Source organism: Odocoileus virginianus, chromosome 27 (genome assembly GCF_023699985.2).
Source record: "Odocoileus virginianus isolate 20LAN1187 ecotype Illinois chromosome 27, Ovbor_1.2, whole genome shotgun sequence".
In the NCBI taxonomy this organism is placed as follows: Eukaryota; Metazoa; Chordata; class Mammalia; order Artiodactyla; family Cervidae; genus Odocoileus; species Odocoileus virginianus.
The window spans coordinates 17402399-17429481 of NC_069700.1; the positions used below are offsets into that span (position 1 = coordinate 17402399).

General features: G+C 39.0%; 1 protein-coding gene across 7 annotated transcripts; it reads right to left on the bottom strand.

Moving 5' to 3' along the window:
• Positions 1 to 139: 139 nt before the first annotated feature.
• SLC17A3 (solute carrier family 17 member 3) lies at positions 140 to 26297 on the bottom strand. Of its 7 annotated transcripts, none has more exons than XR_002312615.2 (12): positions 21502 to 26297; positions 17020 to 17231; positions 16439 to 16672; positions 16271 to 16358; positions 11227 to 11313; positions 7632 to 7750; positions 7348 to 7509; positions 6940 to 7069; positions 6701 to 6848; positions 6320 to 6410; positions 4512 to 5340; positions 140 to 1183 (listed from the first exon to the last, which is right to left on the bottom strand). XR_002312615.2 is itself a non-coding variant. In XM_070456257.1 (12 exons), the coding sequence occupies exons 2-12, from the start codon at positions 21575 to 21577 to the stop codon at positions 5206 to 5208; spliced, it is 1482 nt and encodes a 493-aa protein (XP_070312358.1). In that variant the 5' UTR covers positions 21578 to 22308; positions 24942 to 26297; the 3' UTR covers positions 140 to 5205. The 7 variants fall into 7 exon arrangements, 6 of the variants coding, with proteins under 6 accessions (XP_070312358.1, XP_070312357.1, XP_020742279.2 ...); XM_070456257.1 differs by having other exon boundaries at positions 140 to 5340; positions 21502 to 22308; positions 24942 to 26297; XM_070456256.1 differs by having other exon boundaries at positions 140 to 5340; positions 21502 to 21681; positions 22187 to 26297.
• Between the last annotated feature and the right edge of the window lie 786 nt (positions 26298 to 27083).

Sequence of the window (27083 nt, forward strand, 5' to 3'; positions counted from 1 at the left end):
TGGCAACCCACTCCAACATTCTTGCCTGGATAATCCCATGGACAGAGGAGCCTGGTAGACTATAGTCCACAGGGTCACAAAGAGTTGGACATGACAGAAGCATGCAAGCACACATAGTCAAAAACCAAAACAACTGTGGTGTGGGGAAAATACTTTTGTATGTGTTTTGAATTTCAGAAAATACAACAGAGATCACTTTTAAAAACTTGATTGCAATAGGAAGAGAAGAATCAAATTTCTGTCTTTAGGAGCTCTCATTGTATAGTACATAACTTAAAAAATATAATACACTTAAAGTTAGGACCATGTTAATCAACTGGTTCAATTTTAAGTCATCTTTCATTTTCAATGTAGGCCTTTTAATAATATATTTAATAATCAAGATCTTTCTTCTGATACAAGCATACGGAGCCTTTAGGTTATATGACCTACCAGGAAAAACTTACAGGTTTCATTAGTAAATTTTTTTTTCTTTTGTCACATTAATATCATAGGGAAGAAAGAGGGTTCACCAAACAAAAATGTATCTACTTTGGAACTTCTTAATTTAGTTCAACAAGTATAGTCAGGAGGCATTTTGCTGAGAAAAAAAAAAAAAAGGATGCCCTTACTTGCCCCCCCCCAACTTTATTGGGATATAATTCACATGTGACATTGTATAAGTTTACATCATGTTGACTTGAAACGCTTATATTTGCAAAATTGTTACCACCATAGTGTTAGCTAACACCTCCATCATGTCACATTATTACCATTTCTTTTTTGTGTTGAGAATGTTTAAGATTTACTCTTAGCAACAGTCAAGTGTAAAATATATTATTTACTATAATCACTATGCTGTACATGAGATTCCCAGAATTTGCTCTTCTTATAACTGGAAGTTTGTACTCTTTGACCAACATCTCCCCTTTTCCCCTATCCCCCAGCCACTGGTAACTCCCATTCTAATCTCTACCATTGTAATCTTGTTTCTATGAATTAGGCTTTTTTTAGATTTCCCCGATAAGTGATATCAAAATATTCGTCTTTATCTGACTTATTTTACTTAGCATAATGCCTTCAAAATCCATTCCTGTTGTGCAGAATGTCTTTCATTTTCATGGCTTAAATAAACATCTTCTTTATCCATTCGTCATTGATGGACAATTGGGCTGTTTCCATATTCTGGCTATTATGAATAACACTGCAATAAACATAGAAGTGCAGATATCTGAGATACTGTTTTCATTTCCTTTGGATACATAGAACTGGGGCTGCTGGATCATGCAATAATTCTGTTTTTAATTTTTTGAGGAATCACCATACTGTTTTCTTTAGTGACTGCCTTTTCTTTAGTGGTTGCCATAACTACCTTCCCATCAACACTGTACAGGGGTCCCTTTTCTCCCCATCCTCACCAACAGTTGTTATCACTTGTTTTTTTTGATAATGGACATTCTAATATGTATAAGATAATATCTCATTGTAGTTTTCAATTGCATTTCACTGATGATTAATGATGTTGCGCATTTTTCATGTAACTGTTGGCCACTTGTATGCCTTCTTTTGGAAAATGTCTATTCAGTTCTTCTACCCATTTTTAAGTCAGATTTTTTTCATTATTGAGTTGTATGAGTTCTTTATATTTTGGATATTAACCTCTTATCAAACATATGATGGGCTTCCCTGGTGGCTCAACAGTAAAGAATCTGCCTGCAATTCAGGAGCCGAAGGAGATACAGGTTCAATCCCTGGGTTGGGAAGATCCTCTGGAGGAGGGCACAGAAAGCCACTCCAGTATTCTTGCCTGGAGAATCCCATGGACAGAGAAATCCCATCGTGGGCTACAGTCCGTGGGTTCACAGAGAGTTGGATATAACTGAAGTGACTTAGCATGCATGGAAACATATGATTTGCAAATATTCTCTTCCATTAAGTAGGTTGTTTTTTAACTTATTAATGGACTTTTTCCTTTAATCCCATTCTTAAAGAGAAAATTCTCATTTCAGATTTTACATTTTCTTTCTATACCTTCAAGACAGACTCCTATATTTGAATCCTTACTGTATTTTCAAAGACCTTGCTCCATCTCGTCACCCTGTCCTTCCATAACTTCACTTCCATTCCAGCATTTCTTCCCCAAAGCTTCCCTGGGCCAGGTTCCTTTCCCCACTAGGTCACTCTTCCTTTCCCTCTGTTCTCCTCTGGCTATATTCCCATCCCTTCCTCTTCCCAACTAAATTTTCTGAAAATAATTTTCTTGTTTCCTCTGCTCTCTCATTCCTCTTCACCCACCATCAAACTGCAAAACGACCTGCATACCCATGTCTCGGCTGAGTATGTCATGAAAAAGCCACCAGTGAACTAAACACAACGTGACTGTGTTCCTTTTCTGACCTCACCAACCCGAACTGCAATGTACTTATTGTTGATCTGCCATCTTTCTTTAAGGCCACGAGTTCCCATGATAGTTGTGTCCTCCTATTGTTCCTCACACGTACAAGCCTGACTGTTTAATCTCTGTTATGTGTGGGCATTTCTTATTCTGTCCACTCCTTGAATGTTGGCATTCTGTCTTTGGCTTGGTATTTTTTCATTCATAGACTCTTCCTGACTACTACACATTTAGGTCTTTAGTACTGAGCATACATACTTTTATATCTTTGTCTCTATCCCAGTCCTTTTTGCAAGTTTCAGATATACAGTCAGGGTTTTGTTGGGCTTGCTGTTACACATTGAATTGTCTCCCCAAAAGATACTGAAATCCCCCAGTACCAAATGTCACCTCATTTGGAAGTAAGGTCTTTGCAGATAACCAAGCTAAGATAAAGTCATTAAGGTGGGCCCTAATTAAATACGACTTGTATCTTTATAAATTAGGGGATTTATTTTTTGGCTGCGTCTGTGACTTGTGGGTTCTTAGTTCCCTGACCAGAGCTCAAACCCTGGCGAGAGCAGTGAAAGTGCTGAATCCTAACCACTGGACCACCAGAGAATTCCCCAAACAGGGAAATTCTGACACAGAGACAGATATGTAGAGAGGGGAGAAGAGACGAAGACACACAGAGAAAGCTATCTACATGCCAAAGCATGCCTGGAAGAGAGGCATGGGACAGATTCTCTCTCACAAATCTCAGAAGGAACCAGCTCTGCTGACATTTTGCTTTTGGACTTCTAGAAATGTGAGACATAAATTACTACTCTTTAAGTTACAAGCCTGAGGTATTTTGTTATGGCAGCCCAGGAAAGTTATACATACACCTGCTTATTTACCCCACTTTTACTACTAATTCATGTCTCAAAGTCAAATCATTGTCTTCCCCCTGAAAAAAACTCTTCCTGAATTCTCTGGCTTAGTTATTCAGACCACTCTTTATCCCATATCTAAGGTTAGAGGCCCGGGACTCCTATCTCCTCTCTTCTCCTGCATCCATCTAACCCAATGCCATGATCTTTCAATTCTACCTCCTGAACATTATTCATGTCTCTCTTCTTTCCATGCCAGCTCTTCGAGCCCTAGGTCAGTCCTCACTGCTGCTGTGTGGACCACTAACTAGTCTCCCTGATTCTGGAACTGAGCCAGCATATGCTATCTAGAGAGAAAATCTGCCCATGTCACTATCAATGCTAGGACACTCTTCAAGCTTTTTAACATGGCAAACAAGACCTCCATGCTCTGTCACACTCACCTCCCTACCTTAATCTTCTGTCCTTCACTAACTGACCATCTAGGCAAGTGAGTCCCTTTAGAATCCATCCTTTTTCTTGCTTTCATGCTTTTGCATAAGCTGTTCTCCAACATGGGAAATTTTACCATAACCCTCCTCATTTAACATATAGATCAGGAATTACTTGCAGAAGATCTCCCCTTTGTTCTTCAGTTTAGGATTAGAACCCCTCATCTGGTGTCCTCTAATGACCTGTATGTTCCCCTGCTATTGTACCTAAGATAATGCACTGCCACGTATTATTATGTCTATCTTCCACATTTGAATAGGGACTGTGTCTAATTTACGCGAGTGTTCCAAGGGTTTAGATTCTAGACTATGGAAAATCTTCTTTATCCTTGTCCTAAATTTTCACACAGAACTAGTGTCCATAACATCACTTCTATACAAAATAACTTAATGGCTATAATCTATTCTACATGGTAAAGATCACCACAGGGAGCAACCTAGAATGTAGTTCTGGTCCCTCTGAACATGTTATGACCTACTGACACCCACAAATTATAATTTAAAGAAATACTGATCTATTTCACGTTTTGAGCTTTATATATGACTCTACTGAAATCATTGGATCCTAGAAGGAGAAACATTGCAGACTCATAGTGGGTAATTTGAGGACAGTGTTAAATGAGACAATTACATAGGGCTGAGACAGTGGGAAGAAAACCATAAGATATTCCAGGGCTTGCAACATAAAGGCCAAAAAAAAGAGGTGTGAAAGGACAGAGGGAGAGAGAAGTTACAAGAAAGTATGTAGAGGGTTGTTTGCTAGGAGCTGTGAACTGCAGAGGAAGGATCACCCACCTGCAGTCTCCACGGGGAGGAACAGTAGAGATAAATACTCTTATCCTCACTCTCCTACCTCCACTGAAAATCCAGCAGAAGCCAGTAGAGAAAGTGTGGGGTGCAAACCACACAGGTCAGCCTCCTGGGGCCTGAGCAGGATGGAGGGGAGTGGAGCACGCAAAGGAAGGAACACATGGACAATACTGAGCCCAACAAATATAAATCGGTGTTCGTTTTTGCAAACAGGAGGAACCATTGCCTTAGTGAGGTTATTGCCCTGCATTAAGAGTTTCAAAACATTGTTTCCTGTTTGGAGATCCAAAATCTATGAATCTAGCATACTGGCTCCCATACAGCAGCTTCTCTGAATGCACTGTTAATTCCATGAAGATGACAACTTTTTTCTTGGCTATCATTTTATTTGGATTTTTACTCATCTTATATTTTCCTCAAAAAGAAGTCTGAGTAAAATAAAGAAATGATCTCAGATTTGAAAATAGCTACAGCAAAGAAAATTTTTTTCTGTTTGTCCACCACTGAAGCCTTCTCATTTATGAGATAAAGTACCTAATGACTTTCCATCCAAAGTGGGGTAACTAAGAAAGAAAAATGACATAGAGTTAAACATGTAATACTCCAACGTAAAATAAAAATTAAGTTTAAATAGTGCTTCTGTGGTTTTAACCATAGATGAAATCATTACTCTTTACCTTCATAAATGAGTAAGTTTTCTTTCTTTAGCCCAGTCTTGGACATCTGCTTTTCCAAAGATAAGATAGAATATCAGTCCTAATGTGTTAATGACAAATGACAAGGAAAAGACATTCCTCCACCCAAATTCAGGGTCCTGAGGAAACAAAAGTTCAAGTAAGTATTACCCCTTTTATTCCCTTTTCCTATAAAACTCACATTAAAAGTTTAGAAGACAATGTTCACCAGTGGATCTTCATGTGTAAATTCATTTCCTAAACACAGCTTAATAATTTGATGGAAAGAATTTCAAAATGGATTCAGAATGTTCTTCATAAAACCACTACAATATTGTAATTAGCCTCCAATTAAAATAAATTAATTTTTTTTAAATGGACTTAGAGACTTTTATATTTAACCTCCAGAATTGCATTTGTCATTATTTATCAAAGTGCCAAACACTTTCTCTTTTGTGCGAATCATGACTCTCTCTATATACATATTTACATACATATATATATATACACTAATAAAATTTCTTCTTCTCCAGTGCAAGAATCTTGCAAGAAGACGACTGTGGGTTTTGAAGCTAGATAGGTCTAAGAAGAATTCTGATTCTACATCCTCTCAACGGAAAGACATATTCTATCATATTTTAATTATCAGGAAATAAGGATATTAATACTTTGTTTTCATAATTAGTATGAGAATCAATAACTTAGGTTACTGTTTATGAAATACCTATAATACTCCCTGCATATATCAGACACTTAAACATATTTGCTTTCATTACCTCTTTGCTTTTGTATGGTTATGCAAATGAAAATTTCAAAGTGTTGCAGAAGACATGATAAGTTGCATATATGCATGGATTCATCATCTTCTCATAGGACATGTATGTCACTGTGTGACTTCGAAGACTGGAAATTACCAGCGGATCACCAGGGAGTGCTTTGGTTTCAGAATGAGGTCACGAAAGAAACTGTTCTGTATTTTCCTTTGCTACGTTGATCTTCATGACAAAGCTACTTATGATTTAATTTTATTCTCCAAAATGTGAAAACGTTTTTTATGCTATTATTGTTATGAGTGGATTTGGCAGAGCATTTTAAGAAACCCTGACAAGAATACCTTACCTGACTGAGAAGAAATCCACTGACAGTGGGTGCCAGGACAGCAGATAGCTGTGCAAATGCTCTTGACATTCCCATGAGAAAACTAGAATGCCTGTGGGTGACAGGAATGTTTCAGGCTAGATCCACATTTGTTTGGCAGCATGCTTCAGCCCCAGAATATATCATATATTAATAGCAATTATGTCAAAAAGACTTGCTCTGTCTATGTCCAATGAAAGCACTGAGGCAAATAAATAATGCCCTTCCCTCCACATACCTGAAAATAGCCACAATCATCATCACCCACGATTTATAATTTTGCGAAGTTTGAGGCTTCCAGAAGTCTGCAGGCTAAATTTTTTTCAGAAAATATGAAAATGAGAGTGGAGATTACAGTCCTACCTTGGAGCAATATCTAAGGCATTGACATAGACCCCTGGCTGACATAACAGGCCTAGTCCACAGGAGAGTGTCAGAAGGCTCACTGCTATGATATAGTTGGAGGCAACGAATGGCAGAACCAAAAGGAATGTTGAGGAGGGGAGATTTCCTAAGGAATGAGGAACAGACAAATTAAGCAACAAACATTTTTGGATGTTGTATGCCTTGTGAATTATCAGACATTTTGGCCCTGTTCTTACCTAGAACTGTGGCAATTTTCCTCACTGTAACAAGCCTAAAATTCTTGGTCAGAAGGAAATCTGCCAGGTAACTTCCCAGGAGGCAAACGACCCAGGCAATAATAAAAGGAAGGGCAGACAGGAAACCACTCTGAAGGGAAAACATTGAGTAAACCATCATAACAAAGGCCGTGAGACCACAACCTTTTACTGATAAATCACTAATAATCCTACTAGCAACTCTGAAATCATACTTTCCTAAGAAAATCAGTGGTCCCTTCCATCATACCTTCAGAAAAGCTACTCACATTACTGTTAAATTATTTCTTGGTAATAAAAGATAAATTTTTCTAGATGAATGATTTGTGAAGACAGAGTAATTTGAGAGTCGTGCAAACAGGAAAAATGGTTGGAGGGAAATATACTCACATTTCTAATATCAATGTTGAACACAGAGCTAATGTAAGTTGGTGCATATATAGTTATTACATTAATTAACCACTGATGGCTGAAACAGCAAACACACATGGACCAGAGGGGTAGAGATCTGACCATAGCTTTGATGGGAAGAGGCTGCTTAGTAGAGCTGACCTGAAAACAAATTTACTGATCAGAATAGTAAGATCTGAGACATGCTCACATGTTCATAGTCACTCTGATAAATTCAGATGCTGATATAAGACCTCTGGAGAAGGTTGGAGTTTTAGGTGTACCTGTTGGGCCAAGGAGGATATGATATATTCTTTCTCTGTAATGTTTATCCATGGATGAGCGACGGGTTCATCATAAACCAAAACATACCAGAGAGGAAAGCAGACACAGCCAAAACCTCCTGCAAGCAGAGATTAAATTGGTAAACTTCTGTGTGAATTTCATCTCAATTGGAACATTTTCTGGCAAAAGCTCTTGCTCATAATATCTTCTTTCCACTTCTCAAAAAATTCACATGAATATCACAGCTTTTTTAATAAGTCTAGAACCTATTATTTCACATTTCTTGATTATTTGTGTGCATGAAAATCACAGACCCTAGAAATGGCATTAAACTTGGTATCTCAACTTCTTAAGAAGTAGAAGCAGTAACAGATTTTATTTTCTTGGGCTCTGAGATCACTGCAGATGGTCACAGTCATGAAACTGGAAGATACTTGCTTCTTGGAAGGAAAGCCATGACAAACCTAGACAGCATATTATAAAGCAGAGACATCACTTTGCTGACAAAGGTACCTATAGTCAAAAGCTACAAGCTTTTCCAGTAGTCAGGTACAGATGTGAGAGCTGGATCATAAAGAAGGCTGTATACCAAAGAATTGATGCTTTCAAATTGTGGTGCTGGAGAAGACTCTTGAGGGTCTCTTGGACTGCAGGAGATTAAACCGGTCAATCCTAAAATAAATCAACCTTCAATATTCATTGAAAGGACTGATGCTAAAGCTGAAGTTGTAATACTTTGACCACTTGGTGTGTACAGCTGACTCCCTGGAAAAGACCCTGATGCTGGGGAAAGACTGAAAGCAAAAGTAGAAGAGATTGGCAGAGGATGAGATGATCAGATAGCATCACTGAGTCAATGGACACAAACTTGAGCAAACTCCATGAAATAATGGAGGACAGAGAAACCTGGTGTGCTGCAGTCCATGGGGTCACAAAGAGTCAGACATTACTTAGCAATTGAACAACAACAACAAAGGAAAACTATATATCTACTCACAACACTTCTGACACTATCTGTGTTGGTTTTTCACACTAAGAAAGTCTCTAATTCTCTTCATACACCAAGCTAGTGTCCTACAATTTAGGCCAATTCTGACAGTATCTGGCATTAGCACAGACCCTACAGAGTAAGGACTCAGTCACACAGACTGCCTCCTACTTCAGATACTAAGTGCGACTAATGAGTCCCCAAATTAAAATTTCCACACTTACGTTCAACTTTACTACAAATTCTGAGGTTCCTGCAACTCCCTCTCAGTTTGATAATGTGGTGAAACAGCTCACAAAACTCAGGGAAATATTCATTTTTATTTACTGGTTTAATATAAAGGGACTTCCCTGGTGGCTCAGACAATAAAGTGTCTGCCTATAGTGTGGGAGACCCGGGTTCAATCCCTGGGTTGGGAAGATCTCCTGGAGAAGGAAATGGCAACCCATTCCAGTAATCTTGCCTGGAAAATCCCATGGATGGAGGAACCTAGTAGGCTACAGTCCATGGGGTCACAAAGAGTAAGACGTGACTGAGCGACTTCACTTCACCTTCACTTTATTGTAAAGGACATGATAAAGGTTCATGACAAGTGAACAGCCGGATGCCATGAATAGGGTGGGATCTGGAAGGGTCCTGAGTGTAGAAGCTTCTGACCCTGTGGAGTTGGGCACGTGCTCCCCTCCCAGCATGTGGGTGTGTTCATCAACCTGGAAGCTCTCAGAACCCTATAGCTTAGGGATTTTAAGGAGGCTAAATCATGTAGGTATGCAATGCTGTGTTTAGTCGCTCAGTTGTGTCTGACTCTTTGCTACCTCATGGACTGTTGCCCCACGAGGTTCCTCTGTCCATGAGGATTCTCCAGGCAAGAATGCTGGAGTGTGTTGCCATTCCCTTCTCCAGGGGATCTTTCCAACCCAGGGATCAAACCCATGTCTCCTGCATTGCAGGTGGGATTCTTTACCATCTGAGCCATAACTAATTATTAATACAATCTGAAGCACCCTCTCCTCCCAGGAAGATGGAGGGTGGGGCTAAAAGTTCCAAGTTTCTAATCATGGCTTGGTCTTTCTGGTGGCCTCCATGCTGAAGCTATCCAGGAGGCCACCAAAAGTCACCTCATTAGATGAAAGATGCTCCCCTAACTCTATGTAGTTCATTCTGGATGGTTTCTGTTGTTATTTTTAAGTTCATTAATTATTTCTTCCATTGTATTATCTGTCATTAATTCAATCCTTATAATGTAGTTTTATCTCTAGAAGTTTGATTTAGGGTCTTTTAAAAATATGTTTTGCTTGTCTTAACTTCTGAACAAATAGAGTTATGTTATAATATAGTTATAATAACTATTCTTGTGTGCTAATTCTAACATTTGTGTCAGTTCTGGGTTGGTTTTGATTGAGTAATTATTCTCCTTGTTATGGATTATGTTTTCCTGCTGTTGTCCATGCCTGGTAACCTATGGTTGGAGCCATTATGGAATTCAGCATAACATGAACTATATTTTGTTGGGTGCTAAATATTTTTGTATTTCTATAAATATTTTTGAGCTTTGTTTTGGGATACAGTTAAATTACATGGAAACACTGATCCTTTTAGATCTATCATCATCATTTGTTAGAGAGATCCACAATAGTGTGTTCCCTGGAGCTAATTATTTCTCACTACTGAGGAAAGACACTTACGAGAATACTGCCCAATGAGCCAAGAATTAAACATTTTTTCAGTCTGCTTTGTGGAAACAGGCACTAGCCACGATGCTCTTGAAGTACTGGGACACTATTGTTTAATCTTTTCCAATGATTTCCATCCTCCCCTGCCCTCTGATATTGTCCTCACACGTATACCCAGATCGGAGCTCTGCAGAGTATCAAGGAGGACTCTGCAGATAGCCAGGGCTTTCTGTGTGTGCAGGTATCTCCGGTTAGGTGCTCTTTCCTGTTGGCTATACCTGCCTCACTCTCTCAGGGCTCTTAGCTCCACCTCCTCAACTCTGATTCTTCTGCCTCTCACAAACCACTGCTTTTCAGGTTTGTCCCCTACTTCCTGCTAGGGCAGCAGAGTTTGCCCAATCACTCTGCATTAATAATGCATCATGGTGGATGTCTTTGGTGGTCCAGTGGTTGAGAATCCACCTGCCGATGCAGGGGACTCAGGTTTGATCTCTTTTGGGGGAAGATTCCATGCGCCATGGGGCACCTAAGCTTGTGTGCTACAACTACCGAAGCCTGTGCACCCTAGAACCTGTGCTCTGCAACAAGGGGCCACTGCAGTGAGAAGTTCATGCACTGCATTGGATAGAGAGTAGTCCCTGCCCACCACGACCAGAGCAAGTCCACACGCAGTAATGAAGATCCAGCACAGCCAAAATTAATTAATTAAATATTTTAAAAATGCATCATGGCAGTTTAACAGCATCATAGGCAGGAGAACTCCCAAATTCTTTGATGGCGTAGGTTCATTCTTCCCAACTATTATATTAAGACATTTTGTTTTACTAGAATCTTTCTATCTTGACTCATTTCTTCCAGAAAAGTACACACAGTTAGATATCAGAAGAGTCACCTTAGATATGAAAACCTGGGAGTGGGGAGAGAGTAGCTTACCAAATATATAGAAGACAAAAGGCCACCCGAGGGTTTGACTGATGATGCCACCCAGCAGGATGGCAATGGAGGTTCCCAGCAGCAATCCTGCAAAGAGAGAATAAGGCTGTGGGGGCTGGACTGCCACCCACTAGGTGCCTACAAAAGGACAGGTGACATAACAGAGAGCACTATCACCATAAAGAGATGAGCATGGTAGAATATATATATGAAAGTCAAATTTGTGATTGAGTTCATAGGTTCTCCTAAAGACCCATTTTTCTGGCAGTTCCCTAGTATCACTGTAGATGACAACTATGCTTTTATGCTATTTTAATTTTTAATTACACAATTCATATAACATATATGCTTATTGTAAAAGTAAGTTACCACAATGAACCAAATGCCCCGCCAATCCATTTCTACTCTTTTCTCTAATGTTAACCAGGAGCTACAATTTATTACATGACGTATAATTGCATACTTTTCTTCTCTGTACACATACATAATATATACTGATATGCATATGTTGCTTTGTAAATGTATTTATGGAATATGTAGACGGCAAGTTAGATACATTTGCCTATTAATATGCTAACAACACTTTTATTTCCATGGCTTTACAGAGTATTCACATATAATGTGGGCACATTTTCCTTTTACAACTTTTTCAAAACTAGACTATTAGGTTTTTAAAATTTCCCAGATGAACATTAACTGGTCAAATTTTATATATATGTATGTGAGTTATTATTAACTTTAAATAAGTAGGACATAGGTACAATAATGTACCTATTGTCCCATGACATTTATTTTTTAGTTCCAACTGGTCTTGTAAATATTTCCATGTCACTCTAGATTCTACAGCCATTGTAATTTCTGAATATAAACTATCACTTCTGAACATAAACATAATTTATTTCTAAATAGTAAAATATCAGCAGTAGACTTGCTAAATCATAGATTGTACATTTTTTATTTTGACAGATACTGCTGAAGTATCCTGCTAAAAGTCCATACCAACTTAAGTTGCCAACAAATACTTGTTCCTCATCTCTTGACAACATTGGACATCCTCAAAATTCTAATATAGTTTTCCAAATGTGAATATAAAACAGTATACCTTTTTTCTTTTTATAGTGAAGTTGAATTATTTTTCCTGTGTTTGTCATTTTTTATTTCTTTTGTGAAAAGTCTGTTCATAATCTTTTTATTTGTTTCTTTCACTTTGCCGCAATTTATAGAACCTTTATGTGTTATAAATAACCCTCTGTCATGCTGGCTGCAGTTCTCTTCTCCCACTTTTAACTTTGTTTATGGTGTGTTTTGTAATCCAGCAGTTGTAAGTTTTCATGGGGTTCAGATCTATGAGGTTCCTCTGTAATGACTTCTAGACACTCATTTGCTTAAAAGGGCTTTCCCAATCCCACAGTTAAAAAAAAAAGATCACTTATGTTTTTCTTCTCATTTGGCCATGCAGTTTGTTGAACCATCTTATCTGTGTTATCTACTTAAGCACCAATATCCAAATTTACAATTGAGGAAATAGAAACATGGAAAAGTTAATTAACCACCCCAAGGTCATACAATTAATAAGACGGAAAGGCAGCATTTGAAATGAGACTGCCTGACTTCAGGACACAAATCAATGAAGATGGAAATAAGTACCTTTTTCCACCACTGCATCCCTCAAAGCTGTATTCTTTTCTCTAAACTCTCTGCCTTTATGCCAGTTATAATGGGGGACAGGTCACTGCATCAGTCCAAAACCTGGGCCCTTGTTCTTCTTTCCACCTCTTTGCACCCTATCTTAAATGTATTAACTCACCCCATTTTCCTTCTTACATCTCACTCTGTGTTTTAAATTGGCTTGACAAACTGCAATTATAACACCTGTTTTTTGTCTGTGAGCCTAACTATTCCATGATTCCTGGCTTGGTTGTGTACCTGGGACTACCACTGCATTGAGGCAATTTCCCCATGATAGATATGCTTTATTTATTCAACATTTCCTGTTACTAAGACTTATTCATGTTGTTGCATTCAGCTATTCATATTCATTGCTGTATGATATATGATCCTTAGATTAAAGGTGTGTGTATGCGTGTGTGTTTCCATTACCTATGAGACCTGCCTCAAATGTGAGCTACCAAATCTGTTTAGTCTGCTTACTCTTCTTCATTAATTTATTGAGCTCCTCAAGTGGTTACAAAGCTTCCTACCTATAGGTGTACCTTTGTGGGCCCGTTAGAAGAAAATACAGTACATTTTGTCCTAGAGGCTAGCAGTAGCTGGGCTCTTCTGCTAAGGACTTCCCCAGTGGCTCAGTTGGTAAAGAATTTGTCTGCAATGCAGGAGACCCAGGTTCAATTCCTGGGTAGGGAAGATCCTCTGGAGAAGGAAATGGCAACCAACTCCAGTATTCTTGCCTGGAGAATTCCATGGACAGAGGAGCCAGGCAGGCTACAGTCTGTGGGAAGAATTGGACACAACTGAGTGATTAACTTTCACTTTCACTTTCTTCTAAGGAACAGGTACTTTTCTGAAAGTCCTCCTCCAACCTCAAGAGCTGAGTGATGCTGTCCTTAGTGCAGCCTACTAGGGAGCCCCAGCATGAGTGGAAATGGTAGTTTCTCTGAGAATCACTGAAGTAGGCAGGTAGGTTCAGTTCACTCCACTGGTTCATGGGTTCCTCCGATGGTTTTCTGTCTGGGCCTCCCAGACAACCATAAGTTCTGTGTTCCCAGAACCAGGTTCTGGAGGCCATCTACCTGGGGCTGCTAAGATTCCCCAAAATCAAAGACAAGGGAGACTCTCGAACTTGCAGTCTTGTACGTTCCCAAGATTCCTCTAGACAGTCAGTTGACCTATCCCAGGTGCTCTGTCCTTATTTGACAGGAAATGAGAAGAAAAGGAGTTGTCACTTTTATAAGGTCACTGCTTTCATTTGAGTCTTTAAAATTTTCTTTCGTGCTTTCCAACTCCTGAATTTCTTGTACTGTATTCTGGAACAATATCTCAATATTTGTCCAGTTCACTGATGAGATGGCCTTAGCCTCATATAGGTATTCAGATTTCTCATTTCAATTAAAAAATACTAGCAGTAATATTTTTAATTAGCACCTATTCTTTTTTTTAAGTGAATGTCATGTACACATATCTCCCTGGATCTCTCTGATATTATTCATTAATTATTTAAAATCTTCTCTTTTTCATTTGGATTAATTGCAGTTTTTGAGTTTGGTTTCTCTCTTTCACTCTTGATTTTCTCCAAATTTTTGAGGATTTAGGAAGACCATTCCTTATTTATATTTGAGGACATCCCTTAGTCAGCTGTGGTAACCAAAGTGAATCTCCTTAGTCTAAACTGGAGCTCCACTCCCCTACCAGTGGATGTGAGCTCTGATGACAAAGATTAAACCTCTGGAGTTGTGAAGGGCTCTCGAAAGGCATAAGGTCAGGTGGGTGTGTGTGTACATGGCTTGTTGTCTGGACTTGAAGAGTCCTTGGCTCTCTAACTCAGCACTTATACTTTGGCCATCTACAATGTGTTAGAGATGTCCATCACCAAAGGTTGTATATTGTCACCCTGCTTATTTAACTTATATGCAGAGTACATCATGAGAAAGGCCAGGCTGGATGAAGCACAAGCTGGAATCAAGATTGCTGGGAGAGATATCAATAACCTCAGATAAGCAGATGACACCACCCTTATGGCAGAAAGTGAAGAAGAACTAAAGAGCCTCTTGATGAAAGTGAAAGAGGAGAGTGAAAAAGCTGGCTTTAAACACAACATTCAAAAAACTAAGATCATGGCATCTGGTCCCATCATTTCACGGCAAATAGATGGGGAAACAGTAGAAACAGTGACAGACTCTTTTCTTGGACTCTAAAATCACTGCAGATGGTGACTGCAGCCATGAAATTAAAAGATGTTTGCTCCTTGGAAGAAAAGTTATGACCAACATAGACAGCATATTAAAGAGCAGAGACATTTCTTTGCTGACAAAGGTCTGTATAGTCAAAGCTATGGTTTTTCCAGTAGTCATATATGAATGTGAAAGTTGGACTATAAAGAAAGCTGAGCACCCAAGAATTGATGCTTTTGAACTGTGGTATTGGAGGACTCTTGAGAGTCCCTTGGACTGAAAGGAGATCCAACCAGTCAATCCTAAAGGAAATTAGTCCTGAATATTCATTGGAAGGACTGATGCTGAAGCTGAAACTCCAATACTTTGGCCATCTATTGCAAAGAACTGACTCCTTAGAAAAGACCTGATGCTGGGAAAGACTGAAGGCAGGAGTAGAAGGGGACAACAGAGGATGAGATTGGTTGAATGGCATCACTGACTCGATGGACATGAGTTTGAGTAAGCTCTGGGAATTGGTAATGGACAGGGAAGCCTGGCATGCTGTAGTCCATAGGGTCTCAAAGAGTCAGACACAACTGAGTGACTGAACTGAACTGAATGTGTTAGCCATACTGTTTCCATTTTCCATTACTCCTTAGTGTAACTGATATTTCTTCCTCTGGAGTTTTCATTCCAGGCACACTGTCCAGGCAGATCATTATCAGAAAGCTGTTCTCAGGACAACTGAGAGCAATTCCAAAGAAGATTAAGTTGGATCCATGCCTTACACTCAACACTAGTATAAATCCCAGTATGTCATAAATTTAAATATAAAAAAATGAAACCATGCATAGTCAATAAAAGCCATGGTTGGATGCTTTTGCAACATTTCTAACTATGATTCAAAGTCCAAAAACCATAAAATAAAAGAACGATCAATTTGACTACATCAAAATGCCTTTTTGAAAAATGGCAAAAATCATTATAAGCAAAATCAAATCACAAATGATAGCCTGGGGAAAATAACTGAAAGTCATGTGAGAGACAAAGGACCCATCCCCCTAATTTATAAATACTTGATCAACATTAAGCAGAAGACAAAGAATCTTGTAATGAAAAAAAAAGTGGTCAAAAAACAAAAAAGACAAACTGTCAAAGAACTCAGTGAAAGAATGTTGGATTGTAGTGGACTCGTTTCAGTTATATGTTTTTACCTGATACAGCGACGCCACAGAGTCGACTTCGTTCATGTGGAGGACTCCATCTTTCCCAGATTGCAAACTGACCCCCATATCCTAACCCCTGAAATAAAAATAGAGTTGTTGATACATGGTCCCACAGAGAAATTCATATTCAATCATATTTATAAAATATCTGGGTACCAGGCTCATGCCCTGAAGTATTCGAGTTGCAGTGAGGAAAACTAGTCCAAAGTCAGCTGCCAGAGGGGTGAAAAGAACAAGAAGGGAGGATCCAAGCAGAGCAGCACCAACCACTCGTTTTGTTCCTACTCTTCCAGCCAGGTACCCACTGGGAGCCAGTGTCAGAATCATGCCATAGTTGATAGCACTAAAGATGATGCCCTGGATTTGAGGGTTCCAATCATACACAGGGGCCTTAAAGAAAAAGACAGTGCTTTGTAAGCCATGCATAGGAAGGTTCTTTCATAACTTAAGAAGCTTCTTTAGATTTTTCACTTACTTACAAATCACAGTTTCCTCAATTAAAACTTTTTAACACACAAATTCTAGAAAAATATGGGCAGGGAGGTGGGAGGGGTGTTCAGGAAGGGAATACATGTACACGCATGGCTGATTCATGTCAATGTATGGCAAAACCCACTACAATATTGTAAAGTAATTAGCCTCCAATTAAAATAAATAAATTAAAAAAAATTCTAGAAAAATAAACATTGAAATAAACAGCAAAAACAAAAACATAACTTGAATCTTTCATTGCTTACCCCTGCAGGAAGACTCTTTGGGGAATTATTTGGGTCACCAAAGGAATCAACAGGCAACCCCTCAGTGGAGTCATTAAATGAGGGCTGATGGGTTGTGCTGTTGACCATGGCTACCATGGTGATATTCATGATAATATTTTGTGCCATTATTATGAAGTTGCAGAGGTGTACCATGAAGGCTATTCCATAGCGAGTGGAACAAATGCCAGGAGCTAGAAATATTAAGACAGTGTATTAGTACTTTCCTTATCGAACCTTTATTTACTTTTCACAAGTTAAAATACAGAAAGATATCACCTGATGATTCAAATGCACTTCTATTGGCTTTGGGAAAGAAAGATTACAAAAAGAGGAAACCGTTGAGTTGAATCAAAGGATGTTTTATACCACAGTTTTATAGACCCTGACTTTTTCTGGGGAGTTCTGTTCTTGCAATTTTGTCTTTCCAATTCTTAGATTATTGTAGTCTGTGGCTGATGAAATTACTCATAGTTAAATATATAAAGATATGATATATATTAAAAGTAAATATATACATAAAAATAAAATATGTATATGTATACATACTTAAACTATATAATTTATAAGTACTACATTATATACATATATACATAGATAATGTAAATTTTTAAATATTGAAAGAGTTGTTCACTGGTGTAGAGTTCACTGGTTCTCATCTTAGTGAGGGCAAACTTTCACTTAAGTTTTGAAATTAAACCTATAAGTTTTCTCATTAGAAAAAAATTGACACCCACAAACTATGAAAAAATATAGTAAAAAAACAGAAAAAGAAATGAGCACAAAATTAAAATAATCTGTTTTTGTACTTTCAGGAAAGATGGCTATTGCCAGGAAGAAAGTATTACAACAATCCAGAAGAGAAGCAAAGAACCGTAGACTAGGTTGGCAACTGTAGAACTAAGATATGATAAGATCCCAGACAGGTCCCAGTAGGTGAGTAACTGAATCTTGGTTTCAAGTTTACAGATTGGGGGAGGGGAATTGGAGGGATTCTTATTCTAAACAGCAGGAAGAATGGGGTTGGCTGTTCACTGAGGAAGAGATCTGTGGAAAAAGAAAGTTTGAGGCAGTGGAGTGATAAAGAACTTATTATTGGACAATTAAGACAAGGATGTCTTTTAAGCACTCAGGAGATGCTGAGAATGTTGTTGGATATAAAACTCTAGAGTTTAGGAGAGATGTAGAGGCTGAGGCATAACACTGGGATTTAATAATCTACAGATAATACTTGAAGCCATAATATTTAGAAAATGAGAATAAATAGAGAAGATAACCAAGGACTGACTCTAGGGTTCTCCAACACTTGGAGGCTGGATAAATGGGGAGAAATTGGCAATAGAAACTGAAAAAGAAGGGTAGGTGGGATAGGAGAAAACCAGGAAGAATGTGGTGACCTCAAAGACAAGGTGTAAGGGGCTACAGCTAGGAGAGAGTCAGAAGGTATGTCAGATATTTCTGGTAGGTTATGTAACATGATGACTGAGAATTAACTCATTTAACCTTCACAACAATCCTATGAGGCAGCTACTGCTATTGTTATACAGGTGCAGAGAGGTCAGCTAACAGAATAGCTCAGGTGTCTATGCCCTTATCCACTGTGCTGTCTGTATATGGCGGCTCCTATTTTATCCCAGATGATTCCATGAGAATACCTTTGCCACAACCCCAGTGCCCTATAGGGTTTGTATGACGACATGGTATAGGAGAGGAGGATAATACTATGTATTGTCAAGAAGTCTTCAAAACTTCAAGAAAAGAAGTGCCTTGAGGTTTACAAAAGAGCCTTTCCCTCAAGGCTATACTCTCTTAAAGTGAAGTGAAGTCGCTTAGTCATGTCCGACTCTTTGCCATCCCATGGACTATAGCCTACCAGGCTCCTCAGTCCAAGGAGTTTTCCAGGCAAGAGTACTGGAGTGGGTTGCCATTTCCTTCTCCAGGGGATCTTCCCAACCCAGGGATTGAACCCGGGTCTCCCGCACTGTGGGCAGATGCTTTACCTTCTGAATCTTTTCATTGAATGGAGGGAAGGAGGAGAAATTTGGAAGAAACTGGAAAATACACTGTAATTAAATGAGGAGTTAAAAAATAATATACTTTTAATAAAGTTTTCCTTTTTCAGGAATGGATGATGATTTCCAATGTCAATCAGATCAGCTAATAATTTATCAGTTCTTGTGGCCTCTGATTTCTCCAATGTACTTGGGGATCGTAGAGGCCAAAGGCTATTAAAAAGCATTATCAGCAAACCAGGTGACTAATGGTTCACAAATGGGTGGAGTGAAGATCCGCCTCATGTGATTGCTGAAAGATCCACTATAGAGTATATTTAAAAGGCTTAGTCTGCTGCTTGCTGCATATTAAGTGTTCCCTACAGGCTACTATATGTGTCCTAAATCTTTGTGTCTTTTTGACTGCCCTGAGCAGTTTGCGGACTCTTAGTTCCCTGGTCAAGGATCAAACCCAGGTCCCCTACAGGAGAAGTTCAGAGTCCTAACCTCTGGACCGCCAGGGAATCCCCACTATATGTGTCCTTAAAAATGGTTTCCTGTGTCTAGTGAAAATATATGAAAAATAATGTTGGTGCAACATCTCATATGTTAAATTTTTAAAAGTCAGTATATAATACAAAAATACTGCATTTGGTCAAATTGACTTAAGGTACATCATTTTTGCTCCACTAAGAATCAACTGATCAACTAATCAACAAATCAAACTTAATAGACCCAAAACTAAATTCCTATGTTCCCCGTCCCAATCCTGCTCCACCCAAATTGCTTTCCAACTCAGCTGACAGAAATACCATCCTTCCAAATACTTTACAATTTATCCTTGATTTTTCTTCCATAGCCTACATCTCATCTACCTAGAATAGAGTGTTGTCTTTACATTCAAAATGTACATAGAATTCTACAGCATTTTCAGTGCTCTACTTATACCATGATGGCTTCCCTGGTGGCTCAGATGGTAAGGCATCTGCCTACAATGCAGGAGACCCGGGTTCAATCCCTGGGTCAGGAAGATCTCCTGGAGAAGGAATTGGCAACCCACTCCAGTATCCCGTGGACGGAGGAACCTGGTAGGCTACAGTCCATGGGGTTGCAAAGAGTCAGACACGACTGAGCGACTTCACTTTCTTTTCTTTCACTTATACCATAAATTTGGTCACACTCTTTTCTGCTCAAACTTCTCTATGTGGCCTCATTTTGTTCAGATTAAAAACTAAGGTCTCTATAATGGCCAGTGGAAATGAAATATTTGTAACCATTGCTTCAGATTTGTATTTTTCTTAGGAAAAAGGCCTGAGGAAGCACTAATTCCCACTGTAGACAAGTGTTATGTTAAAGGATATCATGAGATGTATATATACATGTATTGGAAAGGAAAATGGCAACCCCCTCCAGTATTCTTGCCTGGGAAATCCCATGGACAGAGGAGCCTGGTGGGCTACAGTCCATGGGGTCACAAAAGAGTCAGACGTGACTTAGTGACTAAACAACAACATATATGTGTGTGTGTGTACACATGTACATACACACAGATATGTTATATATAATATATACAATGTTATATCTATGTAACTACATCTATCAGTTAATCTATGTATATGATATGCTAAGTCGCTTCAGTTGTGTCTGACTCTGCAGCCCTATGGACCATAGCCCGCCAGGCTCCTCTGTCCACGGGATTCTCCAGGGAAGAATACTGGAGTGGGTTGCTATGCCTTTGTCCAGGGAATCTTCCCAACCCAGGGACTGAACCCACAGCTCCTGCGGCTTCTGCATTGCAGGAGGATTCTTTACCGCTGAGTCACTGGGATAGATAAGCAAAAAAAAAAAAAAGAAAAAAAGCAGCTACACAACTTAAATATACAACCCCAGGAAGAATTTTCAGGCAAATGTACTTTCTCTGTTGGATAAACAGGAAAAATAATATGTATCATTTAAGAATAATGATTATAAGGCAAACAGAAACATGTGTGATCCAAAATACACAACATAATATATACATCACAGAATTATGTAAAATATACATATAAAGAGAGACAATAAAAAAATCACAGTGGTTGAATTAAGCTTATTAATTTTTTCATTTCTTGATTTTTCAAGGTTTCTGTAATTAATTTTTAAAATTTTCCTAATTAAGCAATGTAATTAGGCTTATAATTTTACATGCAATAACAAGCAGAGTACACAATACTATGTTTAGACAACTTGGTAGCAATTATCAAGAATGTAATGCATATGGATTAAGATTAGAAGGATCATCAAAAGTAAAATACTTTTTTAGAATAGTGGTATTTGTTTCTTTCATGTCTTTGCAAAGGTACAATAATAGTATTGAATACTTGGTTTCAAAAAAGGAATTATACAACTTAAAAGATACAAATTCATTTCTTTGCATTACAACATTGTAAAAATCCACCATAAAATCCTAAAACCACCTAGTCGAGACTGAGTTTACCTTTCCTAGGGCTGAGCTTCTCATCCCCTTGTATATCTTGAGAGTTCTTCCCTGCTGTGGGACTCAACTCTGTCATAGTGGTAACTGTGTTCTTCTCTTCTGATGTCTGTTTTTCACCTCTCAGGGTGATGGAGTGTGATCCAATATATCAGGCATGAGAAAAGAGACTCCTTTAAAACACTTTAAAAATGAGCAACAGAAAAAATTAAATAAAAATAAAAAGTGGGCAACAGGCAAACAAAAGCTGGTGGGAGTCACTTGGAGTCAAGTAGTCCACCTGACCAGGAGCCACTCTCCTATCCAGCTACCCCTTTGGCAAAGTAGGGCAGGCCAAAGTAACCTAACTCTAATTCACATCTGGCTGAGTCTTGTCCAACATTTATTTACACTGTTTAACCTGTGATCAGAAGCAGCTTTGTTTCAGGAAGAATCTCAAGCTCTAGAATCAGAGGACCTCTGATACTTCTTAACTTTGCAATAGCAGATGAATTAATAAAGATACCTCTGCCTCCGTTCCTTTATCTGTCAAACTACTGTAATGAATTTCATTAAATATTACTATCAAAAAAAAGTTGGGCCATTCCATCTGGGTTGGTAGAAGAGGATCATCACCTATTCTTGGCTCAATACAACAGGCATACCTAAGGTTTGGAACTGTTTATTATTTAGGATCTAGAGTACTCACCAAGTGCCAATTTCACAGTGGTAGATTTGGAGCTTGGCGTTCCTTGGTTCATATCCAGGCTTGTGATTTACCTAATGCGCCAAGTGTTACCAGGAACAAATTTGTGTATTTCAGTTTCCCATCTGTTGTTAATAACAAGGACAACAACAACAGTGCAGCTGCAGCACCTTCATCAAGGATTTATAAGGATTCAATAGACAGCACATGGTTGCTATATGGTTTACTGCCATCATTGCTGGAGTTTATTTCACTCAGCATAATTACTTTGAGTTTCATCTATGCTGCCCATATTAATACTTCATTCCTTTTTATTGCTGAGCAATACTTCATGGCATGGTTATACCACAATTTGTTTACCTGGTCACCTTTTGATGAAAAATTGCATTATTTGCAGTTTGTGGCCATTAAAAATAAAGCTGCCATGAACATTCAAGCACAGGTCTTTGTTTAGACATGTGCTTTCATTTTTCTTAAATACCTCTAAGTAGAATGGCTGGGTCATATGATAAACATATGTTTAACTTTTTAAGAAAATGATACATTGCTTTTCAAAGTGGTTGTACCATTTTACATCCTCACTAACAGTGTATGAGAGAGGTCCAGATCCACTACATACTAAACAGTTTGGTGTGGTCAGTCTTTTTAATTTTAGACATTTTGAAAGATGTGTATTAATATCTCATCATGGTTTAATTTTTATTTCTATAATGAGGTGGAGCATCTTTCCATGTTTTCATTTGCTATCCGTGTAGCTTCTTTAGAGAGGTATCTCTTCAAATCTTGGCATGAGGCATTCTAATTCCCTGGTGTGGCCAGGACTTTTTAAAAATAGACCTTTTACACCTGAAACTAGCAATATTGTAAACCAACTATACTTCAATTTTAAAAAATAGACCTTATACACGTAGGTTAACTGCCCTGATTTTAAACGCAAATATTGTTTGGGAGATACTTGACTAAATAATAAATATGTGGCCAGACGTATTGTCTTGTACAACCTGGCAATGATGAACAAGCATATGTTGTTTTTATTAACAGCTTTTCCCGATGTGTGATATTTATTCTCACTTCCATGTTCTGCTATGATGTCAGTCAATGTAACTCTGTGGTTACGAGACATTACCATCCCCCTACTGTAGGACTATTTGGACTGGAACATTCTGAATGTCAGAGTACTTCCAGTTTTCTACTACCTCTATTCCAGACAACAGGGCATGCCTTGTCTTGGAAATCAGAGTGTCCAGTCTCAGCAGATGTGACCATGTACATGAAGATAATTCTCCCAGGAGATGTTATGAGCATTCACTCACACAGCTAAACAGGTGGCTGAGCACAGAGAGCAAACAGAGACCCACATAAGGGAAAGTTCTGAGAGCATCTGACTCTCAAGGGAGCAGCTGAATTTCAGGAGAGCTTGGTGACCTCAAGAAAGTTTTCTGGCTGGATGCCCCGGCAGTGAAGTTGCCAGGATAATTTCACTCCCATTAGCCTCCAAGGCCAAGGGGTATGCAAAAGAAAGTACATATATATCATATGTGTTTTCTATTTATATATGTGTTTACACCCACATGTACATTCACACATATTTTTTAACAGCTACCTTATTTCCCACTATTGGTCGAGAAAACCCTGCTGGTTGCCTGAATCTGAGATGATATGGCATAGTGAGATGTTTCTGGTTTGAAGTCATGTTCACAGGGAATCATTTTGAGGTTTACCTTCCTGCAGAGCCCCCTGGGTTTAAAGGCTGGGGGTGTTCTAATAATAGCATTGTGTCTACATATCTGAGAGGCCACAAGGACCACCCAAAACTTGTAACTTCTACATCCCTGCCTTGAGGATTCTCCCTGATCACCTCCTTCCAACTATCCTCAACCCACCTACAATTTTCTGGTGGCTGTGATGACCATACCATTGCCTCATCTATCCCCAAACATTTTTGTTTGGTTAAATTTCACACCATCTCACTGGTTCTGACTCAGCATTCCTCTAGATGCTGTCTTAGACCAGAGTCACCCCCAGTTCTGTCTTGTGTCAAAGTCCTGGACCCTAATTGATCTGGGTGGGAAACTAAGGCAATGAATTTGATTACCAAAGGCTGGAGTCCTTTAGGACACTGGGAATAATAGCCCTGTTGCTGCTGTGAATCTGTCCAGGAGAAAAATCCTGCACAACTTTAATGGGAGTGGGAGGGAATGAATTTTCATGTAAGAGACAGTGATGCGGTTGCCAATGCTTTCTTATCCGGAATGTTCTTTCACAACCACTCTGTAGCTCTTCCTGTGTGTCCTACCAGCTGTTGCAACAACAGAAATTATGATAACCACAGTTGTTAACTACTAACCCAGGCAGTTCACATCAACACCAGATGGAGATATTATTGACCCGTTTCATCCAGCTCATCCCATTGGTAAATGAAAGCTCTGATGTTTGTTCACAAGCCCCCAAATTGAATTCCCAAATCTCTGCCTTTAAACATTTCACTACAGCACCTGTTTATTGGAAAGGTCTTCCACAGTTGGCATTTTCTCAAAGTTCTGGGTTATCAGACACAAAACTTCAGCTTCCTGCTTCTGCCTCTCTTCTGTTCATGTTATTAAGGAAACTGGGCTTTTATATCTCCACTCACTTTTTTTAAATCCATATGAGAAAACCTGAGACTTGGGGGCATATAAAAATTGTCAAAAATATACAACTGCTACACAGAAAGGACCCTTTGAGGTCTTTCACAGCAACACCAAGATAAGTGACTTACCGATTTAGTGTGAGGAAGGACTTCGATTTAGAACCTGCTCTCCCTTCAAGCTCTCACCCTCTACAACTTTGCCTGCAAGCAGCTGCAGATGCGTTGCCATCCTGGAGCTTGACTCGGTAATCATTAATGAGATTCATTAGACTAGAAGCTAAATGAGAAGGCGTCTTGCCAAGTGGCCTTTGGGGAAATGTGCCTTGAATATTCGGAATCTAAACCTCCTCTGCACTTTCACCTGCTTATTCACCGACGTGAGATTCTTGACCTTTCTCCTTGGGTTCAGTTCAGTTCAGTTCAGTCACTCAGTCGTGTCCAACTCTTTGCGACTCCATGGACAAAAGCATGCCAGGCCTCTCTGTCCATGATCAACTCCTGGAGTTTACTCACACTCATGCCCTTTGAGTCAGTGATGCCATCCAACCATCTCATCCTCTGTCGTCCCCTTCTCCTACTGCCTTCAATCTTTCCCAGCATTAGGGTCTTTTCAAATGAGTCAGCTCTTCACATCAGGTGGCCAAAGTATTGGAGTTTCAGCTTCAACATCAGTCCTTCCAATGAATATTCAGGACTGATTTTCTTTAGAATGGACTGGTTGGATCTCCTTGCAGTCCAAGGGACTCTCAAGAGTCTTCTCCAACACCACAGTTCAAAAGCATCATTTCTTCAGCGCTCAGCTTTCTTTATAGTCCAACTCTCATATCCATACATGACCACTGGAAAAACCATAGCCTTGATTAGATGGACCGTTGTTGGCAAAGTAATGTCTCTGCTCTTTAATATGCTGTCTAGGTTGGTCATAACTTTTCTTCCAAGGAGTAAGTGTCTTTTAATTTCATGGCTGCAGTCACCATCTGCAGTGATTTTGGAGCCCCCCAAAATAAAGTCTGCCACTGTTTCCACTGTTTCTCCATCTATTTGCCATGAAGTGATGGGACCAGATGCCATGATCTTTGTTTTCTGAATGTTGAACTTTAAGCCAACTTTTTCACTCTCCTCTTTCACTTTCATCAAGAGGCTGTTTAGTTCTTCTTCACTTTCTGTCATAAAGGTGGTGTCATCTGCATATTGATATTTCTCCGGGCAATCTTGATTCCAGCTTGTGCTTCATCCAGTCCAGTGTTTCTCATGATGTACTCTGCATATAAGTTAAATAAGCATGGTGACAATATACAGCCTTGACATACTCCTTTTCCTATTTGGAAACAATCTGTTATTCCATGTCGAGTTCTAACTGTTGCTTCCTGACCTGCATATAGATTTCTTAGGAGGCAGGTCAGGTGGTCTGGTAGTCCCATCTCTTTCAGAATTTCCCACAGTTTATTGTGATACACACGGTCAAAGGCTTTGGCATAGTCAATAAAGCAGAAATAGATGTTTTTCTGGGACTCTCTTTTTCAATGATCCAGCAGATGTTAGCAGTTGATCTCTGGTTCCTCTGCCTTTTCTAAAACCAGATTGAACATTTGGAAGTTCACAGTTCACATATTGTTGAAGCCTGGCTTGGAGAATTTTGAGCATTACTTTACTAGTGTGTGAGATGAGTACAATTGTGCAGTAGTTTGAGCATTCTTTGGCATTACCTTTCTTTGGGATTGGAATGAAAACTAACCTTTTCCAGTTCTGTGGCTACTGCCGAGTTTCCCAAATTTGCTGGCATATTGAGTGCAGCACTTTCACAGCATCATCTTTTAGGACTTGAAATAGCTCAACTGGAATTTCATCACTTCCACTAGCTTTGTTCATAGTGATGCTTCCTAAGGCTCACTTGACTTCACATTCCAGGATGTCTGGCTCTAGGTGAGTGATCACACCATTGTGATTATCTGGGTTGTGAAGATCTTTTTTATACAGTTCTTCTGTGTATTCTTGCCACCTCTTCTTAATATCTTCTGCTTTTGTTAGGTCCATAGCATTTCTGTCCTTTATTGAGCCCATCTTTGCATGAAATGTTCCCTTGGTATCTCTAATTTTCTTAAAGAGATCTCTAGTTTTTCCCATTCTATTGTTTTCCTCTATTTCTTTATATTGATCACTGAGGAAGATTTTCTTATCTCTCCTTGCTATTCTTTGGAACTCTGCATTCAAATGGGTATATCTTTCCTTTTCTCCTTTGTTTTTTGCTTCTCTTCTTTTCACAGCTATTAG

What these genes read in the sequence shown, in the direction of transcription:
- SLC17A3 (XM_070456257.1), bottom strand. Translation starts at nt 21,577, where the DNA reads ATGACAGAGTTGAGTCCCACAGCAGGGAAGAACTCTCAAGATATACAA. An exon ending in GAAGCTCAGCCCTAGGAAAG is followed by an intron (nt 17,232 to 21,501) that starts GTAAACTCAGTC and finishes TAATATTTCTAG; the next exon opens with CTCCTGGCATTTGTTCCACT. An exon ending in GCCTTAGATATTGCTCCAAG is followed by an intron (nt 6,411 to 6,700) that starts GTAGGACTGTAA and finishes TGTCACCCACAG; the next exon opens with GCATTCTAGTTTTCTCATGG.